At 45.4% G+C, this 19,905-nt stretch overlaps 1 protein-coding gene across 2 annotated transcripts in view; it reads right to left on the reverse strand.

Moving 5' to 3' along the window:
* Positions 1 to 19,905, reverse strand: part of DTNBP1 (dystrobrevin binding protein 1) — a 125,433-nt gene that overhangs the window by 5,388 nt on the left and 100,140 nt on the right. For both annotated transcript variants that reach the window (XM_038584211.1, XM_038584212.1), the window contains one exon: positions 2,853 to 3,008. In XM_038584211.1, coding sequence (XP_038440139.1) covers positions 2,853 to 3,008 — 156 coding nt within the window. The remainder of the gene's footprint in view (positions 1 to 2,852; positions 3,009 to 19,905) is intronic.

A 19,905-nucleotide genomic window follows, 5' to 3' on the forward strand; every position in this document is an offset into this window, starting at 1 on the left:
TTTAGTTTGGTGTATTTTTATCTATTAATTCTATCTTTTCTAACTTTGCTGATCTTACCACCAGCCCACCCATCACCTCCTCCTCTTTCCTGGCACTGGGTCCATCCTGGAACATCCAAGGGCTGAGTGAGGGCGTCTCAGGGCCCGGGGGGGGGGGGGGGGCGCCCCCGGCTCCAGGATTGGACCTCACTGAGCTGCTAGTTCACCAGGACAGCCCCCCACCCCCAGCCCGAGATCCCTGTGGGAACATGGGGATAAGGAGCAGGGCATCTCCTTGGTGATCTGCTCATTGCTAACTGCCCCAGTGGTGTCGGGTGGGAGACGGAGCCGGGTCAGGGCTGCACCAGGCCCCCCTGCCCTGACCCCCCCCCTCACCGCTGCTGGGCACGTGGCTCCCGGGCCCCCTCTGCTGCTTGGCACATCGGCGGTGACTTTATGCCCCTCCAAGCACATGACACTCCGTGCTCTATGGGTTCTCCAGCCTCACCCTGATCCAGGGTGGCCACAGATGTCCCTTTACTCTTTTCTGGATAAAACTTTCCATGCCTTTGTCTTAATTAAAAATGATGCTTTGGACACTGAGAATAATTCAGAATGCTATTTCTGATTTCGTGGAGGGAGTCCAAAATACCATGTTCACTATGGGGATTTTATTTTGACTGATTTTTCTACATTAAACATCCCCGTGTTCATCCTTGGAGATGAATACTCAGCGAAAGTCACGTGGGGCTCGCCAGGCCGGGAAGTCCCGGGCGGCTCTGAACAGCCCGGTGGAGAGATGCCTACTTGTTATCTGTGAAGGGCTTTCCAGCTCTAGCTGAAGCAGAAAAGCTGAAAAGCTAAAAAGCCCAAATCTTCCAATTTTCTTCTTCAGTGCTTTCAAAAACCACACAAATTGGCAACCTGTGCCTGATTCCATTTTTTTTTAACCTTAAAAAAAAAATTAGCCCTTCTTTGAAATTTGAAGGGAGGTTATTTTTCAGGTGTCCAAAACCATAAAAATCCAATTCCTTAATATTTAATTGACCTCTACCCAATAAGAGTGTCTGAGCGTGTCCCTGTGCTAGCCACAGAGGGTCCCTGTCCCGAGGGATCACTGTCCTCAGGAGGAGGTACCTCTGAACCTATCCTGCTCCTCCCACCCATCACCCGGCTCAGTGAGTCTTCATGCTCACCCCCGCCTCCCCCCACCCCCCATGAGAACAAGGGCGACTTAAGAGGCACTTTCATTTTTCTCTTTGTTCCTCTGGGCCTAAAAATGTGCAGCGTGCTCACAGGTGCCCAGGGAACGCCTACTGAACAGATGCGGAGAGGGACCTGCTCCCTTTGCTGCCCCCAACACACAGGCTCTCCTGCTAGTGGCTCATTAAGTGCGACTGTGCCAGGATGTGCGTGTCCCTTATGGCCTGAATGTCTGTGTCCCCCTGATTCCTGCTGAAGCCCTGACCCCAGTGTGACAGTGTCTGGTGGTGGGGCCCTTGGGAAGCGAGCAGGCTGAGATGAGGTGGGGAGGGCTGGGCCCCCCCACTGGGATTAGCCCCTCTAGAAAGACAGGCCCGGTGTGTGGGGGGTGCCTCTCATGGCCCAGGTGGGGACACAGTGAGCTGCAAGCCAGGAAGAGGGCTCCCCTGTGAGCCAAACCTGCCAGAATCGTGATCTTGGACTTGAGCCTCCAGAGCCTGCAGGTTAAGCTGCCCCGTGTGTGGCCGGTCACGGCAGCTCGTGCTCCCACGGCCTCCTCACCCCTGCCCAGGACAGGACCCAAATCCTCACAGCAAACGGGTCACTCAGTCCATAACCAGCACCAAACACTGGGGAAAATGAGTATCCCATGTATGCAGCCCAACTTTTCCAGATGAAGACAGACTTCAGGCCACTGGCGTACAACAGGGAAAGCGCCAAGTCCACAGAGACAGTTGTTCAAATCTGTCCGGCCACCGTAAGAAAAGCAGCACTGGCCACACAGCATCCTCTGGTGCATTCTGGGGCATTCAGATACCACTTCTAATCTGTTTTCTCTACATTATTTTCCTTTCTCATTTTTTGATTTCTTTAACCTCTCCTGGGGGAAGCCACGGGACGGAAGGACCAGGAAGGACATCGGGGCTGTGGCGAGGGGCAGGGGACCCCAGGCCCGGGGAGAGAATGAAGGCTGAGAACTGGCACATCCGCGGACGAGGGGCTCTTAGGGGTGCGGGTGAGCAGGGAAGGCCTGGGCACTTCTCTGTCCCGCCCCGGGCGCCCTGAGCCACCTGCTGCTCCTGCCCAAGGGGAATGGAAGCTGCCACCCCGAGTGCTCCTTCTGAGGGGCCCCGACCCTGCTCCCTTTGTTCTCAGGAACCATCAAGATGCAGACAAACAGTTACACACCTAGATGTTCACCACACAACCAGGATCGGCCTGTCCAACTAGGGCACTGGTTAAATGGAGCGCCGTGTACCTCCTGACGGTGAAGATGCAGCGCCGAAGACGTTGCCCTTTGAAAGCATGTTTACGGACCCTGGGAAGGATCCCCGTGCGCCATTAAGCTAGACACCAAGCCAGACGTATGTACATGTGATGCCAATTAGGTCCACAGACCCTCAGACTGGAAAGAACCGCCCCTAACATAGTAACGGACATTATTCTGTAGAATTAAAGGTAATGCTGCCTTTCCTTTTTTTTTTTTTTACCCTTTAAAAAAAAAACAAAAACACATATTTTAGGTTTTCTAAGTACCTCAACTACAGGAAGGTGCAAAAACCCTGACAAGACAAATGTGGCAAGATGCATCCACTTCAAGTTTTGGGGACCGGGACGAGAATGGTTCCTGAGGACTGCGCCCCCCACCAGCCACGGTCGCCCCCACTTGCCTCTCCTCTCCGCTATCTGCAGGTAACCTGTGGACAGGTACTGCTCCATGTCTTGCTGAAAGGCTTCCTCAAAAAACTTCTGCCGCTCTTTCAACTTCGCTTGCTGGGTGTGCTCCATTTCCAGGGCCTTCTGGGTGTGCTCTGCATCGAGTTCAGCTGAGGAAACACAACACTCTGGGTCAGGGTTTGAAACGGGACGCAGACAGGAAACGGGAATAAATACGTACCCCCCGAGCCCAGTGTGTCCCGTGTGCCCGTGCCCCGACTGGGCCGCAGGCAGCCTGCCCTCCCTCAGCGAGGGCCACTTCCTGTCACCGGCACGCCGTGCCCGTCTATGCTGGTCCCCCTGCCTGGACTGACCTTCCCACCACATCTCCCACTCTGTACAGAACAGCTGTTCATCTGCCAACACCAGCCTCTCCGCTGACCTGTCCCCTAACTCGAGTGGAACCCGGTGCTTCGTCCTGAGGCCTACACATCCCTGCGATGAGACTTTCGCAGCTTACACGGTACAGCAGAGCAGCTGCCGCCCCCGGCTTTCTGGTGGGCGGCGCCCACAGAGGATGCTTTCTGACCTCTGCAGGCTCAGAGCCCGCCCGCGTGCAGCCCTTGTGGTGCATCCGAGGAGTGTGGCCTTGGCTCTGCGGCTCATCAGCCATGCAACCTGGCTAAAGTCCATCAGCCTCCTGGAGCCTCCCGTTACCCATCTGAATTTGGGACAGAAATGTTCACCCAATCCCGATGTGCAACGTCAATGAAATGATGTTGAAGGAACTTTATGATTAAAGTGAGCAAGGTCGCTTCAAGTTTGGGCTGAGTCAGTGATACCAGGAAAGAACAATGGGGATCATCAGCCTCAGCCTTGGCATGCCAAGAACCCCACATCTGCCATTCTATAAACACTTTCTAGTGGCTTAGCCATCCTCAGTGCACGCGTGGAGAATACAGACAATGCCATCTGGCTCAGGTGTGTGCCAGCTTCCACCATGTACGTGGGCCATGGGGTATGAATTCTCGAGTCCTCTCTACTTCATATGGTGGGGGACGACTTCTAAGGTAGCTCCAGGATCCCTGGCTTCCCGGTACACACACCCTGTGCAAACCTCGCACTGTTAACAGGACTGATTTTACTGCCATGATTAGGTTATGCCCTGTGGCACAGCTGACTTGAAGCGGAGAGGTCATCTGGGCAAGCCTGACCTGACGAGGCTCTTAAAGGCGCCTGTACTTCTGGAGAAAGAGATGGGAAGTGAGAGAGGGAGGTGACACAGGGCCATCCTCCCATGCTGGCTCTGAAGATGCAAGGGCCATGTGGTATGGAACACAGTGTCCAGGAACTGAGAACAGTCCCAGATGGACCACCAGCCAGAAACCTGGGGCCTTCGTCCTACAGGTACGGGGGCTGGGACCCCACCAACAACCTGAATGTGCTTGGAAGTGGGTTCTTCTCTGGGCTCTCCAGAGAGCAGTGTGCCCTGTGAGGCACAGGGCCTTGACGTCTGACCTACAGACTGGACCTGATACATCGCGCTAAGTGTGAGCTGCTCCCTTAAGCAGCAATATGGGAATACTCCAAATCAATCGCACCACTGCCAGCCCCTGCCCACATCTGCCTGGCTGAAGAATCAAAACATGACAACTTGAGTTCTTTCCCTTAAGTAGATAGTTTGCAACAACTATCCTGTGGCAGACCCCACGTGAGGCTGAGTCTGGCGCAACAGAATGCTTCGGCTACTTCACGGTCAAGGAGTACGCTGAGGGCCCCAAGCCCTAAGAAATACTTTCACCAAAGACATTATTCCCCACAGTTTCCTCTGGAGAATGCATATCTTTGGGACATTAGAACTCATGTAACTCAGTAATTAAAAAAAAAAAAATCCAATTAAAAAATGGACAGAGAATCTGAATAAAGATTTTTTCCAAGTAAGATTCACAAATGATCAACAGACACATGAAAAGATGCTCCACATCACTCGGCATCAGGGCCATGCAAGTGAGAACCATGTGAGAGGCCACCTCACACCTGTAAGGGTGGCCATCACTGAGAAAATGGGAGATAAAAGGTGCTGGTAAGGACTTGGAGAGAGGGGGCCCTCGTGCACGGGTGGTGGGGATGCAAACTGGTGCAGCCACTGTGGAGACCAGGATGGAGGCTCCTCAAAAAATTAAAAGTAGAGCTACCCTATGATCCTGCACTCTCATTTCTGGGTTATAAAATGAATAAAACAAAAACAGCACATCGAAAGGATCTCTGCACTCAAGCATTATTCATGATTACCAAGATATGGGACTAACCTAGGTGTCTGTGAAAGAATGAATGGATATGGTGTGCGTGTGCATGTGTGTGTGCATACACATAACAATGGAATATGACACATTCATAAGGAAGAAGGAAATCCTGCTATTTGCGACAACATGGATAGGCCTCGAGGGCATAATGCTAAGCAAGACAAGTCAGACAGAGAAAGACAAATACCATATGCCACTTAGATGTGGCATCTTAAAAAGCCAAACTCGTAGAAACAGAAAGTAGAATGGTGGTTACCGGAGATGGGTGGTAGGGGAAATGGGAGACGTGGGTCAGAGGGTACAAACTTGTAGTTAGAAGAGAGCTAATGTAAAATACTGTGGTCAGAGCCAACAGTACTATGTTATTTACTTCAAAGTTGCTAAGAAACTAGATCCTAGGGGGATCCCTGGGTGGCTCAGCGGTTAGCGCCGCCTTCGGCCCAGGGCGCGATCCTGGAGTCGCGGGATCGAGTCCCACGTCGGGCTCCCTGCATGGAGCCTGCTTCTCCCTCTGCCTGTGTCTCCACCTCTCTCTCTATGTGTCTATCATGAATAAATAAATAAATCTTTAAAAAAAAAGAAAAAAGAAACTAGATCCTAAATGTTCTCACCACAAAAAAGAAATGTAATTTTGTGAGGTGATGGAGGTGTTGCCAACTGCTACAGTGTAACCACACTGCAATATATACTTGCATCAAGCCAACATGTACAGCAATTCATGTTCATTAAACTTCCACAATGTTATAGGTCAATTACCTATCAATAAAAAACCCTTGGGATGTTATCAAATAATTTTTTTAAAAAGTAAGCTCCACACCTGGTGTGGAACTCACAACCCTGAGATCAAGATGTGAGCTGAGATCAAGAGGTAGATGCCCAACCAACTGAGCCACCCAGGGGGACCTCTCAAGTGATTTTTAACAACATAAGATACATGGAACTTATCCTGAACGATGGTCTGAGGCCCAGTGTGCTCTGCCTTAGTCCTCACCACCTCCACCAATATCCAACACTACACTTCACAAGTACCAAGAACAGCATAATCCCATATGCATGATGTACCTTAAAAGCTCAATAATGGGGTACGTTTTTAATCCCAAATCAGTTATAGTCTCCAGTACTTAGAATATTCTGGGCATTTTTCCCATATTCTAAACTATATCCATGCAAGGAATGCAAACTAGCATTAACCAAGCTACACCAACAGAAATCTTCCCAAATTCATATAATTACAGATATCATACTTATGATGTGCCTTCTATTCATGTTATTATAATTACTACAGGCATTCTCTACATTTCCATGTCACCCTGACTTACTCCGTCTCATAGATTTGCTGAAAGGAAGATGGTCTGGGAGGAGCGCAGGTTTTGGAATCAGTCTTGGTCTCAGGGGACCTCAAGCTGCAGAGCCCAGAGGTTCTGGGGAATTCACACAGCTCTCAACCAACAGGTGACAGACATCGGAGTATCAATGTTCCAGTCTCCCATCCCGTGGATGGACAACACTAGGAGGCATTCTGAACACTTCTCAGAGTTCCTGGGGGAACCACAGCTATAGCACGGACTTAGTAACACATACCTGTCTTGGCTTTTCCTCCTGTGCTCACTCTCTGCATCCTTACTCCTGCTCTCTGGGATTGTCTCCCACACAAACTACCTGCACGATCCTCATCCCAGGCTCCACTTCCAGAGAAACCACGCTGGCATATCTAGGACTAGCCATCACTTAACCTCTCTGAGCGTCAACCTCCTCCTCTCCTACGAGAAAGGTAAAATCACCTATTCCATAAAGCTGTTGGCAGGAGTCCATGAGGTAACAGATGTGAATCACCAGGCACACAGCCCTGGCCAAGAGCTGACGGCTCCTACCAGCGTTATTTGAAATAATGGACTCTTGAAAAGGAGCATGATGAACAAGGAAATATGAAACATTACCACCAGCCAGGACACGTACGACACTGAGCATTAGCCCAGCTCTCTCAGCCCCACTCAGGCACTTCAGAATTAGTCACCTTTCAGTGCCCTTACTAAATCCACATGGGATCGAGTGGACTCGTAAGAGGGGAGGAAGGGGACTGAAGAGGATGTCTCTTCATTTGTTTCACTTCAGCCATCAACCTCTCTGCTCAAATGCTTCCTGGCTGCCAAGTGCATTAGAATAAGTCAACCCTAAAACAGATTAAATATGCTTCACACATTTCAAGCGAAGTTCAATTAATCCTTGAAAAAACATAATTCCAGAATAAGTAGCTCAAAAACAGAGATCAAGGTAGAAATTATCAAAGGGGTTTTCACTAAAGAATACCTTGTTTTAACCGAATTAAGATCGTCTATAGATATAGTTGTATAGTTTAAAACTTTCATTCTTCTCAAGACTTCTGCTTCAATGCTCTCCTATTTCTGAATCAGCAGTCCTATGGTTTTTTATCTTAGGTTTTCTATATTGGAATGAAATCTAATCGTGTCTCAATCCTCACAAAAGCGGGGGGTAGGTCAAGGAATTTAAGATGACTTAAAGAAGAAGAAGAAAATCACTGTTGTTAGTTTAAAGCATATTATGCAGCAGTTACTGGAAATTCTTGTGACTGCCCTATGTCAGCTTCAGAGGGGCTGCAGTGCCCGAGCTGGCCGCTTCTCGAGAAACACGGAGCAGCAGTAGGACCACCCTCACCAGCCCCGAGCTCAGGGTGATGCTGAAACAGCACAGGGCAGATGGTAAGAGCTGTGCTGCTCAGCAGCAGAGAAGGCGAACCTACCCCGCCCCCCTCGGGCCTGAGGTTCTAGTGTTGTGGCTCATCCTACTGTCAGGTCAGTTCTTCCCATGAAACAGCTGCATCTGGGGCTGGTGCAATGATGGAAGGCCATGGGAGAGAGTATTTCAAATCCAGAGGTTTAGTAGTGTCCAAAGTTTAGAATGACTCCAGAAAAATATAAATTACAGAACACTTTCTACAAGGAAAAATGACCCCTTGTTCATACTTAACACATCATTTATTATGCTTGGAAAAGCAAGACAAATACAAAAATTTAAAGAGCTTCAACAAGGGTGCCTGGGTGGCTCATTTGGTTAAGCATGTGTCTTCTGCTCAGGTCGTGAGCCCCACATTGGCTCCCTGCTCAGTAAGGAGTCTGCTTCTCCCTTTTCCCCACTTGCTCATTCTCTCTCAACCAAATAAACAATAAAGAGCTTCAACATATAACAGGAAGGAAGGAAGGAAGGAAGGAAGGAAGGAAGGAAGGAAGGAAGGAAGGAAGGAGGAAGGAAGGAAGGGAGGGAGGGAGAGGAGGGAGGGAGGGAGGAGGGATGGAGTCTTTCGTTTCTTTCCTTTCCCTCCCTCCCCCCCCCCCCTCCCTCCCCCCCCCCCCCCTCCCCTCCCCCCCGTCCCCCTAAAGAAACAAACAAAGAAAAGACAAAAGGAGAAATAAAGACCGACCTGAAAAAGTCACACTAGCTTTGAGGCCAGAAGGCAGGAATGATCATTTCGTTCCACTACCACCCTGGTCTGCAGCACCCCTGGTCTTGTCCATGCTCCATGCTGGCCGCCACTAACTCCAAATGGATAATTTCTCACAACAACAAAAGGTCCCATGACCAGTGAAGATAGTATAATCAGTTCTCAATTTTATGTTTTAACGGGCCATAAGAGTGGCACAGGACATATGAAATACACATACAAAAAAAAAAATCCATCAAGCTCACTTTAGGAACAGTTTCAAACCACTCCCCAGCTGCGCCTCCTATCAGAGCTGGTGAGTACAGAGACCGTCAGGTGTGAAGAGCTGCAAATGGCCCCCAAGACTTCAAGAGTTGAAAGACATGATGATGTGAGGAAAACCGGGCTAAACGTCCCTGGTAGAGCTGACGATAATCTCTCGAATCTAAAAATGTTAGAGGAGAAACAGTGGAATTTCATATGAGAGATAAGAAAAATTCTGGTAATCTCTATAGAACACTGAAGATAGAGAACATTTTTCATTCAAGCTAAATATCCAAAAATAAGAATAAATTTAAAATCCAGAAGATATTTACAATTCAGATGTTTTTACATGGTTGGAGAGGAAGAATTCTGTGATGGTAAAGTGCCTGTGACCAGATCCAGGCGGACCGCATGAAATCTCTGTACACTCCTAAACACAAACAGGTAAGCAGGGGGCCTGGAGGCTCAGTTGGTTAAGCACCTGTCTCCTGATCTCAGCTCAGGTCATGATCCCAGGGTCGTGAATGCAAGCCCTGCACTGGGCTCCACACTGGGCTCCACAATGGGCTCCACACTAGGCATGAAGCCTACTTAAAAACAAAAAACAAAACAAAACAAAAAAAAAAGTAAAACAAATAAATGCCTTTCCAGCAGGTTTTTGATAAAAACTTAACTGCTGACAGACTGTCAAACCACATGGTCACTAAAAGACCACACTAAATTCCATCCATGTGATAGAATTTAAACACTAGGACTATTTTTTTTTTCATGGTTCTAACTATCTGCATTTATTTAATCTTTCTGGGTACATGAATAATACATGTACATTGTGGAGAAATTTTAATTCTAAAAAAGGCACAAATAATAAGGTGAAAATCCCTCATAAGTCACCATGAATAGATGATCTCTGGTACCATTTGGTGTATATTCATCAGAATTACAACATCAGGTCCTTTTTTTTTTTTTTTTGGTGTCACTTACATGGTTGTTGTTGAAGTTTTTACTTTGAAATAGTCACAGGTTCATGGGATATTATCAAGAAACGTACAGGGCAACCCCATACACCCACCCTAAACTAACATCTCACACAATTATGGTGTTACATCAAACCCCAAATAAATTACATTGGTACGAGCCCCACTAGAGCATGTGAGCATGTGCTGTGGGAGGGGCTCTATGCAGTCTTAGGCCATGTATGGTCTTGGGCAACAAGTCAAAATCAAGTACCCAGCTGTACCCAGCCCCCAAGGCCCCCTCTTGTTAGCCTCCTGTGACCACATCCTTCTTCCCTGCCTCCCCACAACCAGAAATCTGGTCTCTAAATGAATTATATTACTTCACAAATGGAATCATACAGTATATATCCTTTGAGGACTGGCTTTTTTCACTCCGCATAATTTCCTTGGGATTCATCCAGCCGGTGCAGGTGTGGATATTTTGTTCCTTTCTATTGCTGAGTAGAATTTCATGGTATGGATGTACCACAGTTTGACCATCCACTCATTGTTTGTTGTTTCCAAATTTGACTAGTATAATAGAGCTGCTATGAACATTTGTGTACCAGTTCTTGGATGAAAATAGGTAGTTTCTGAAATTAATGCCCAAGAACACAATTGCTGGGTCATAAGGTATGTGTTTTTTTTTTTTTTTTTTTTCACACTCTCCTCTAGAGTGGCTGGTTCCATACTGTGGCCCCGCCATCAGCGTATCAGTGACCTCCTCCCTCCACATCCTCGCACCAGCATGGTGAGACCTGACTGATACATGCAATCTGTCCTTTCCTCCTCCTCCTCCACAGAGTATGTTTCTGTTAGGCACAACTCTGGACTTCCTCTGATTTTTAATAATTGTTATTTTTCTAAAGGTACTTTTAGTTACTTGAGATATTTCTTTCCCTCCTCCCCCCTACCCTACTTTATCCTTCTGTACATTTGGAATTAATACATAATATTTAATTTTGGGAAAATTCTGTTCAGAAACTCAGGGCTTATATGAGGACAAAATAGACAAGATTTCTTTCCAGTTTTAAATCCCATCTAATTCTTTTTTTTTTTTTTTTAATTTATGATAGTCACACAGAGAGAGAGAGAGAGAGAGAGAGAGGCAGAGACACAGGCAGAGGGAGAAGCAGGCTCCATGCACCGGGAGCCCGACGTGGGATTCGATCCCGGGTCTCCAGGATCGCGCCCTGGGCCAAAGGCAGGCGCCAAACCACTGCGCCACCCAGGGATCCCCCCCCATCTAATTCTTTTACTAGTCAGCAGTAAATTATTTTTCAAATAAGGCATACTCACACTAGTTTGAATTAGTTCTCAAAATAAGGCATGTTTAAAAGTCTCCTAACCTCCTGCCCCCACCTTAAAAAAATGAATACAGATTGTCTTAGACAAAAACAGACCTTTAATTACTGGTTTCCCAGAACTGGGGCTTTTTTATGTGCCTTTTAAAAATTTCAACTTCTGTACCTCACATTTCTATAGTTTTTAATAGTTTTCTTCTAGCCTTCATCAACAATTAGTTGCCAAGACAGAGTTATAAGTAATATAAACCATACATTATTTCTATGAAAATTCAATAGTATAGAAACCTTATTCCTCAGAATTGGTATTTAAAAAAAATTTTCCATGCATGGTAAAGTCAACAAAATTTTTAAAGAAAGTTAAATGACTTTTTAACAACTTTTCCTCACCACACACACATGCACACACACACCCCTTACACACATTTATCAAGAACCAAATGGTACTTTTTTTTTTTTACATGCAGTTAAGAAAGGATGCCCCTTACCTAAAATATAGTAGTTTCGAATAATGGCAGGCTGTGCAGACCGCCAGAAAAAGCAACTCTTTCGGACAACGAATCACTCACGGCAACCCCTGAGGAGACTTCCCAAAGTTGGGTCCTTCGGGGCAGCTCCTGGAGCAGCTGTTTCCTAAACCCATGTCACAGGAAACAAACACTAGTCTGCTATCTAAACTTCTGGAACATTTGAAAATTTCTATCAACTGCCCTGAAGGAAATGACCACTACCCAGAGTATTAGCAAAACAACGCACAAGGTTTGCTGAAAACAGTGAGGCAGAAATGCTCAGCTGTTCAGTCTTTTCTGGGAGGCACAAGGCAGCTCCCAAGACCTCTGCACAACTATTGGGGGCCCGGAAGCCTCGCCATCCATCCCCCTCCAGGCCTGGGCCTTCCTAGCAGTGAAAAAGGGGGCAGGGGAAGGTGGGGTGGCAGGGCTGGATCATACCCAAAAGGAGGCTACACCAGTTCTTGAATACCATGGTTCTATTTTTACTTGCTTTTGACTAGGGCGGGAAGCGGTAATCCTAAATCCTCTGTACTTCTCGGTAAAATTATATGAAAACCAGATTAGCAATAAGAAATCTAGAACCTTTTCACTTAAGACAACGACATTTCAAGAAAATTAGCTTCAACTATTAGCAAAAACCTGGTGGTATTTTTGCATTCATTTTCTTTGTCATTTTGTTACTTAAACAATGATTAGGACCAAAAAGCTTAAGATAAATGAGAGAAGTGAGAAGAGCAGTCAGTCTGTGGCCAGAGGCTCTGTGAGTTATTAACCTGTCCAAACTTCATGTGCTCAGGGTGGATGCTCAGGATGCCGGGAGAGCACTGTGGCCTGAAATGGGTGCAGGGAGCATCAAGCCTGCAGTACTTCCTGCGGGGAATCCACAAACAACTAAATGGATAAGATGAGTCACGGTTTATGGGAGTGGCTCAACGCCATTTGAAAGTGCTATCATTCTGTGATCTGTTGACAAAAGCTACCTTTTACAGAAACAATACATAAAAATGGTAAAATATCAAGCTTACATCATGATACCCTAATTCTTTAGATGATTTCCAATTTTTTTTCTTGTATGACTGAAAAAAAAAAAAACCACACGCAGGGTCAAAGTTCTATGTTATAAAAATTTGGATGATAGCCTCATTTCCTAGAATTTTTAAGTCAAATCTGATACTTCCCTAATTTTACTTAGGGTACTGACCTACTTGATAATAATTATTGGGGCGGAGGAGGAAAACTTAGATCTTTAGAGGAATCCCTTCAAATTCTAAAGGCATTTTTTTGTTACTACATGAAAAACTCTATAAAAAGAAGTATAAGCCAAGGGGCGCCTGGGAGGCTCAGCAGTTGAGCATCTGCCTTCAGCTCAGGTCGTGATCCTGGAATTCCAGGACTGAGGCCCGCATCGGGTTCCCTGCATGGAGGCTGCTTCTCCCTCTGCCTGTGTCTCTGCTTCTCTCTCTCTCTGTGTCTCTCATGAATAAATAAATAAAATCCTTAAAAAACAAAAAAGAAGACGCATAAGCCAGCTGCTTGCATCTAAATGTGAAAATCAACTATTACAGAGCTCATTCAAATGAGTTATGAAGGATAGTAGGCCAGGGGTTCTCAACCTTTAGTGGCATCAAAATCAACTTGAGGGCTGGTGAACACAGAGATTGCTGGGCCCCGTGCCCAGAGCTTGAGATTCAGTAATTGGTGGGCCAGAGAATTTGCATTTCTAACCAATTCCCAGATGCTGATGCTGCTGGTCCTAGGACAAGGCTTTTGAGAAACACTGCTTTAGCTGAACTGTATCTGTTCAAATTTTTACTTTGTACAAACATTTATCTAATGGAAAAGAAAAAAAGTATAAGATGGGGAAGCTGGCACACCTCATGGAAATGACAGGAACGTCCTCTCCTTGATGCTCTTCAAACTACCTGGAGCATCATCTAAAAAGGAAAATCTCCAGCAGCAGCCGAGATGTATAATCATAAACAAGCAAGGCCTATGGTCATCTTTATCAGTGAGAGACAAGTACCATCGGGGCAGGAGTCCCTCTGCAGCACCCCTGATCTTATTTGGTGGAGTCCCTTACCAGTCCCTGTTCAGAGGCTTGGCGGCTTCCTACCACAGGAAACAAAAATGCTGTGACTAGATCACTTCTCGGTCCTGAACCCCAGACCTAACTAACCCAGGGTGAGTTATGGTGTCTCCATTTTCAGAGACAACAGAAACAACATGGAGAGATTTTCCAATCAGCTCCATTGAGATATCCATGTGAACAATATAAATTCACAGTTGATTTTAAAACTAATTGACAAAACTCAACCAAATAAAACTGAGAAGAACAAATACATATATGCAAAGTGAGACACAAGAGAGGATCGGTATGCCAAAGATGCAGAAGAGACATAAAAATATGGGACTAACAATGGGGTTCAAGACATGTTACAGCAAAATACAGCATCCTGGCACCCTGAGTATTTTAAGCTGAAGGAGTCTGAGAAAATGGCACCAGCAGGACGTTCACGCTGACCTTTCCTGTGACTCCCCTACTGTAGGTCACAGACGCCTCACCCAGACCTGGAAGGAGGGAGCATTCTTATTTCCAAAACAAAGGGACACACCGAGCAGAATGCCAACACTTCAACCTTACTAGCAGGGCAAACATCTGTCCCAAACATCCCCTTTTGCACACCAGGTCCCTAGACCAATCCTTAGCTAACCATGGCATAGAAGATCGAACTGTCTGACTTGCTTTCTGGGTCTTGTATTTTTATGGGGCTCTGTAGTATAAAGTTAAATTTGTTTTTCTCCTATTAATCTGTCTAGAGTAACCAAAGAATCTCGTGGGTATAAGGAAAAATTTTCAACCTCTACAGGGTGACCATGAAAGGACCAACTTCACGGGCTGGCCACGGCTTGCTCTGAGGCTGCTGGCAGCTGAGAGATTCTGGGACTCCTGACAAGTATAACAAAAGGTAAGAATTCTTACTGCATCAGTCTCCTGGGTTTTTGCCTACAGAGCCTGGTGCAAGTGAGAGCCTTTCCACCCTACCCCATTCTTTCCTAAATTTGGATTAGCAGAAGAAAATACGTGTAGAACTGGATCTTTGCGTACAGCAACTATAGTCAAGATTCATCACAAATACTCTTGGTTTTTATTGATCCTTTTCCTTCCCAGAGATGGTCACTGTCTATTTCTATCTGTTGTGTTGTTTGTCACGAGGAGGAAAACCATAGGGTAGAATGCAGGCATGGACTCTACAAGCCTGCTGTTCTAGCTGGCCTCACAGACCAGTGAGTTAATAGTTCTCACCAGGTTGGTGTCTATTCAGACAAATATTGCTGTGGGTTAATGTGCACATGAGGTAAAGGCTGTTGCTAAGGGACATCTTAGAAGCCAAGGCTGTAAAACTAGTGGGCATGAGTTGAGCACTTAAAAGCCATTACAGTGCTCACTACCTAACTCAAAAACTCTGGTGATAGACTAAGTTGGTCATAAAATCTTTTTTCCCCCCCTTAGGCTACCCACCAACCTAAAGATTTCCATGCAATGAGTTACACTGCAAAAATACCACACAGTCCCCAACCCAGTGGCACATCCTTCTTAGGAATCGGTATTTGTTCTGAGAGACCTAAGGCTTCGCTAAAGCTCTTAATGTGCATCTAAGAAGAACTGGATGGAGTTTTCCTTTTGTCTTTGTTCTATGCCTCTGGAGCTTGACTTTATGACCAGTGAGTATATTTACTCAGATCTCTGCCAACCAGAGACACATGTACCAGTGTGGTATAGCCAAACAGCAACTGATAAGCAGCATCATTCTTGTCTGTCTGTGTCAGCTCTATGGAGTATCTGTCATAAGGGATCCTGGTCCATAAAGAGCCTTTGTTGTCTCAACCTTCACTGTCATCAATTTGGCTAGCAGAAATATGGATTGCACCCCAGTTGTGGCTAGATCTTTCTTAAGCTACCTCTTTGGCTATTGGGCATCTTTTGTGGTTCCATACAAATCTTAGGATTATCTGTTATAATTCTGTGAAAAATGCCAATGGTATTTCTTAAGGATCACACTGATTCTTTAGATGGCTTTGGGTAGTACAAACATTTTAACAATATTAAATCTTCCAATCCATGAATATGGTATACCTCTCCATCTATTTGTATTATTTTCAGTTTCTTTCATTAATATCTTATACTTTTCAGAGCAGGTTTTTCACTCCTTGGTTAATTATTCCTAGGTATTTTATTCTTTTTGATGCAATTATAAATGGGATATACACACACAATGGAATACTACTCAGCCATAAAAAAAACAAACGCTTGCCATTTCCAACAACATGGATGGAGCTAGACAGCACTATACTGAGCAAAATAAGTCAGAAAAAGACAAAGTACCATCATATGATTTCACTCATATGCATAATTCAAGAAACGAAACAAACAAGCAAAGGGAAAATAGAGAGAGGCAAACCAAGAAATAGACTCTGAACTATAAACCAAACTGATGGTTACCAGAAGGGAGGTGAGTGGGGGGATACACTAAAAAGGTGGTGGGGTAAATTCAGGAGGGCATTTGTTGTGATGAGTACCAGGTGATGTAGGGAAATGAATCACTCTATTTTACACCTAAACTAACATTACACTGTATATTAACTAAGTGGAATTTAAATAAAAAAAAAAATAAAGAAGTTCCTTTAAGCTTTCTTGCAAGGCCAGTTTAATGGTGATGAACTCCTTAGGTCTTGCTTGTCTGGGAAACCCCCATCTCTCCTTCAAATACCAGTGATAACCTTGCCATGTAGAGTATTTTGGTTATAAGTTTTTTTCTTTCAGCACTTTGAATATATTATGCCATTCTCTTCATGCCTGCAAAGATTCTGTTGGAAATCAGCTCATCATTATCTGTCTTCATAGCTGTGTGGCTAGATTCCCTTACATGCAACAATCATTTTTTCCTCTTGTTTTTTCTTTTTTTAAAGTAGGCTCCATGTCCAGTGTGGAGCCCAGCGCGGGGCTTGCACTCACAACTCTGAGATCAAGACCTGAGCTGAGTTTAAGATTGGAGGCTTAATCAATTGAGCCGTCTAGGTATCCCTCTTCTGTTGGTTTTAAATTTTTCTCCTCACCTTTTACTTTTGCCATTTTGATTATGTCTTCCTATGAGTGTCTTTGGATTCATCTTATTTGGGACTCTCTGTACTTCCTGGACACGAGGGTCTGTTTCCTTCACCAAGATAGGAAATAGTTTCAGTTATTACTTCTTCAAACAGGTTTTTTGTTCCTTTCTCTCTCTCTCTCTCCTCCTTCTGGGGCCCCTATAATCTAAGTGTTAATGTGGATGATGCTGTCCCAGAGGTCTCTTAAACTATCCTATTTTTGATTCTTAATTTTTGCTGTTCCAATTGGTTGATTTCCACTACTGTGTCTTCCAAATCACTGACCTGTTCTTCTGTATCATCTGCTCTGCTGTTGATTCTCATAGTGTATTTTTCATTTCACTTACTGTGTTCTTTAGCTCTGAATGGTACTTTTTTTTTTTTTTTTTTTTTAATTCATAAGGCAGAGACACACACAGAGGAAGAAGCAGGCTCCCTGTGGGAAGCCCAATTCAGGACTTGATCCCAGGACCCTGAGATAATGCCCTGAGCTGAAGGCTGGCACTCAGCCACTGAGCCACCCAGGCATTCATGAATGGTACTTTTTAAAATTTTTACCTCTTTGTTGAAGTTTACACTGTGCTCATCCATTCTTCTCCTGAGTTTGATGAGCATCTTTATGACCATTACTTTTAACTCTTTACATGGTAGGTTGTTTATCTCTGTTTAATTTACCTCTTTTTTTGAGGTTTCATCATGTTCTTTCATTTGGAACATATTCCTCTGTCTTCCTCCTTTTGCCTCTCTGTGCTTGTTTTTACATGTTAGGTATGTCAGTTATGTCTCTCAGTCGAGAAGGATGGCTTTATGTAGAAGGAGTCCTGAGAAGCCTGGTAGTACAACCAGACATCTGCACTCCTGGGTGCTCCAGGCGTGTCCTCTGTGTGGGCTGCATTTGCCACCTGTTGTGGTGAAGCTACAATTGGTACAGATCTGCTGATGTGCATGCTGTCTCCTGGCATAGCTGTCTGCAAAGCCTGGGTGTGCTGGTATGTGGAGGCGGCCCTTGGTGCGGTCTCTGCAAGGTCAGCTGCAACTGCTGCAAATTTTCAGTGTGTGTGGCTGGCCCCCTGGGGTGGGGGCCGATTGGGGCGGATTAGGCTGCTTGCTGGGTGTGGTGGTATAGGGGGTCCACTTGGGTGGGCTGTTGGTGGTGGCTGAAGCCACCCACCTGGTGTGGTGCGGCAAGAACTCCTTGGGAGGTGTGCTGGCCAGGTGGGCAGACTGGGAAGGGCAAGTCCATAGGGGAGCACCAGGGCAGGGCATGTAGCACTAGCACAGTAGATGTGGAGAGTGTCAGAAATGGTGTCCACAAGCACCTGGCCAGCCATATACAAGGGGAGTGAAAAGAATAATGGCACCTGCCAGCACTTCCATCCCTGGAGAAAGTTCCAAAGATCTCTGCCCCTCCTGAACATGCCCTAAAACTAGTCAATGAATATCCTTCACGTGTAACCTAGGCAAATTTTAAAATGCCGCCTCTGTACTGGGTCTTCAAGTGAGGGAGACTGAACACACTGCCTTTAGGATTAAAGTCTCAGTTTTCCATAGGCCTCCATCTCTCCCAGAGGTAAGCCCTGCTGGTTTTCAAAGCCAGATGTTGTGTGGACTTGTCTTCCCAGCTGTGTGGGTGGACCCCCTGGGCTAGGAAACCTAGTGTGGGGCTTGGGCCCCCTATCCCTCAGGGAGGGCCTCTGTAGTTGTGGTAACCCTCCTGCTTGTGGGCCACTGGGTTTAAGGTGCTGTTCTTGACTAGACTGTGTCTCCGTCCCTCCTACCTGTCTCGATGTGGCTTTTTCTTTACATCCTCAGTTGTAACTTTGCTCTGCCAGTTTTCAGGTCATTCTCAGCCAAAGTCGTTCACATGTAGTTATTCTGGTGTGTCTGAGGCAGGGGGTGAGCAGAGAATTTTCCTACTCCACCATCTTGATTCTGCCTCGCTTTAGACTTTAAATATCACTGAACAATATTCAGTGATATTTGAAACAATCACCTTTAGACATGTTTTTACTCATATTGCCTAATTTCAAATTAAGTAGTCGAAAAATTGCAATCTAGAATAATGGTTTCAAACCTTTTCAAGTTCAAGAGCAGGTATTCTTTTACTGACAATTCCCTGAGAAAATTCATGACAACAAAAATCTATTATGAATTCAGTAGTATTTTTTTTTTTTTTAAGAGAGAAGGCACGTGCCTGTGTGTACAAGAGTGGGGTAGGGGCAGTAGGAGAGAAACAATCTTAATTAAGGAGGCTCCCCATTGACCTGGACCTTGATCTCATGACCCTGGGATTATGACCTGATCTCAAAATCAAGAATTGGATCCTTAACCAACTGAGCCACCCAGGCACTCCTCAGCACTTTTAAAATGACTCTGAATTTTATTTCCCACAACAGTTTCACGTATTGGAAACACAATACTGCATATATTTTCAATACAAATACTTTTTTATCACACAGGACACAAAACTCAAGATGCTTCTGGATGCAAGGGCCTCTCTTTATAAATGTCCTCAAGCCACAGGTTGGAAATGTTCTGCTTCTAAAAGGTTCAGCAACCGTCAAATCTGAGAATGCCTGAAAGCTGATCATATCTGTTGGAAATATAATTATTTCCAGAAAACATTTTAGAGATGGGGATTTATCACTTTTGATGGCAAGCTGTTGAAAACTTATGAGCGACTGACTTATGAATAAATTAGTATTATAAATGGCTGCCATGAGCCCTCACTGCCAGCTAATAAGACAGGGATGAGAGATGGTTTGTGTGCTTCCCAAAAGGGCTGGTGGTGCAGCCAGCAAGGATGGCAGGACATGGCCCCTGAGTAGATCCATGAGTCCAGAAGCAGAGGAAGAAGTTGCATGAGGAAGGGACTAGCAGGGGAGATATCAACATGTGGGGGCAGCCTGCTGTGTAGTCTCAATTCTCTCACCCCCTTAGTACTCCTTCCTGAAATTTCACCAATTTGAGATTTATGTTTTAACATACCTCTTCTAAGTAAGTAGAGTATGGTGTTTGGGAGCTTTGAGAAAATTCTGACATCCAAAAGTTAACATGAATTAGGTTTTCACGTGTTGCTTTCTCTCTAATACTCCTTAGATGACCTGC

This window comes from Canis lupus, chromosome 35 (assembly GCF_011100685.1).
Source record: "Canis lupus familiaris isolate Mischka breed German Shepherd chromosome 35, alternate assembly UU_Cfam_GSD_1.0, whole genome shotgun sequence".
Lineage (NCBI taxonomy): Eukaryota > Metazoa > Chordata > Mammalia > Carnivora > Canidae > Canis > Canis lupus.